The 1,593-nt window shown below is 58.3% G+C and overlaps 1 protein-coding gene across 1 annotated transcript in view; it reads right to left on the reverse strand.

Moving 5' to 3' along the window:
- DMBT1 (deleted in malignant brain tumors 1) overlaps positions 1 to 1,593 on the reverse strand; it is a 45,439-nt gene that overhangs the window by 15,182 nt on the left and 28,664 nt on the right. Inside the window, 4 exon segments of the mRNA XM_017742917.1 lie at positions 5 to 139; positions 272 to 307; positions 904 to 1,026; positions 1,418 to 1,590. Coding sequence (XP_017598406.1) covers positions 5 to 139; positions 272 to 307; positions 904 to 1,026; positions 1,418 to 1,590 — 467 coding nt within the window.

Below are 1,593 nucleotides of genomic sequence, written 5' to 3' on the forward strand. Positions count from 1 at the left end.
CACCCCCGCTGCCGGCACCCCACCTGGGCATCCTGCAGGTCCCACTGGTCGTCACACACCGTCCCCCACGTGCTGCCGTCGTACAGCTCCACGCGGCCCTCGCAGCCGTTCCTGCCGCCCGACAGCCGCACGCTGGCCCCTGGCACACGGCACAAGGCACAAGGACGAGCTCACTCCAGCCCGGCACTCTGCTGTCCCCACAGGGGCCACTGCAACAGGGAGCCTGCGTGGCTGCTGCAAGGCCAGCGATGGGGCTGGGGGCTGGACTTACCTGTGGAATATGGCCTGGCTCTGGTGGGCACTGGAGCTATGGATGCAAGGAAGAATTTGGTGTCAATGCCAAAGGTTCCAAAGAGAGTTGGCACATGTCATGCAGCTCAGAGTAGCCCATTTTCTAGGAGCCCCTGTCCTATGACTCCTATGACATCCTGCAGAGTTCTTTCACTCCTCTGAAATGAGCATCTTGACTTCTCTGTTTCACACAGGAGCCCTGTGCATACAGAGACCTCTCCTGAATTTCAAACTATTTAAGGCAGTAGCTTTCTTTCCTGCAGCCACATCCCCATTGCCAGAGCATGTCTAGCAAATCGTTCTGGTAGTAGCCATGCAGGAATTGAGGCACTTAAGGCAGAAAGAACATGTTGCTGCTGGTTGCAGTGAGAGGCAATCCCTCTGCAAAGAGTTTCATTGAGCCAGCACTGGCTGCAGAGCTCCTGGACTCAAAGCACAGCTGCCCCATTTGCCAGCTCTTCCCCATGCTCTGTTTGCACCCTCACTTTAGTTTGTGGTGGCCTGACTGGTGAGGCCCAGGGCTGGGAGACTCCATGCAGTGCAATCAGCTCTGGGAGAGGAAGGAGATCAGGAGCAATAGGGAGAGCAGTGAGTGAGAGCGGACGGGGTTACCTGGTGTGCTGCTCTTTGCTGTGGTAGCCATTGTCTCTGTGGTGGTTGCCAGTGCTGGGGTGGACACCTTGGGTGTGGCAGGGGATGGCTGTGTGGTGATCATTTCCAGAGGGCTGGATGTCTCTGTTAGGGACGTGATGAGTTCAATGGCAATGGAAATGAAAAGCAGAGCTGGAGAACTAATGCCAGGAGAGGGTGGAGCTCTTTCCTACTACTTTCTCAACCTGACTGCAGCCTGACTTGCTCCCAGTCCTGCCCCATCCTCCCTCAATCTTGCCCTTTGCCCCTCACTGGACGCCAAGAGCAGGAGGTGTGGGGAGCCTGCTGTTCCATCTCTGAGCAAAAACGGGGTTTGTGCATGACATCAACTTCAGCCCAAGGCGGCAGAAGACCCCAGCCTCAGCTCAGCCCTGGCTGTACCAGGGGAGCTCAGCTCGGTCGTTCCCGGAGGACAGACCCGGAACCCTCTTAGAATGGTGCACACAAGGGCCTTTGGTGTCTGCTGGCCACTCACCTGCACAGACGACACCGGCATCCTCCATGTGCCCACAGTTGTGCACGCCCCAGCCGTTGTGCCGGCACATCTGCAGGGAGGGTTCATCCCCACGGCACTGCACGTCGTCCAGGAAGATGCGGCCGGAGCCCAGGCCGAAGCGAGCGCTGTGCGGGGCGTCCACGGGATGGCACCAA

Source organism: Corvus brachyrhynchos, unplaced genomic scaffold, assembly GCF_000691975.1.
Source record: "Corvus brachyrhynchos isolate BGI_N302 unplaced genomic scaffold, ASM69197v1 scaffold499, whole genome shotgun sequence".
NCBI classification, from domain to species: Eukaryota; Metazoa; Chordata; class Aves; order Passeriformes; family Corvidae; genus Corvus; species Corvus brachyrhynchos.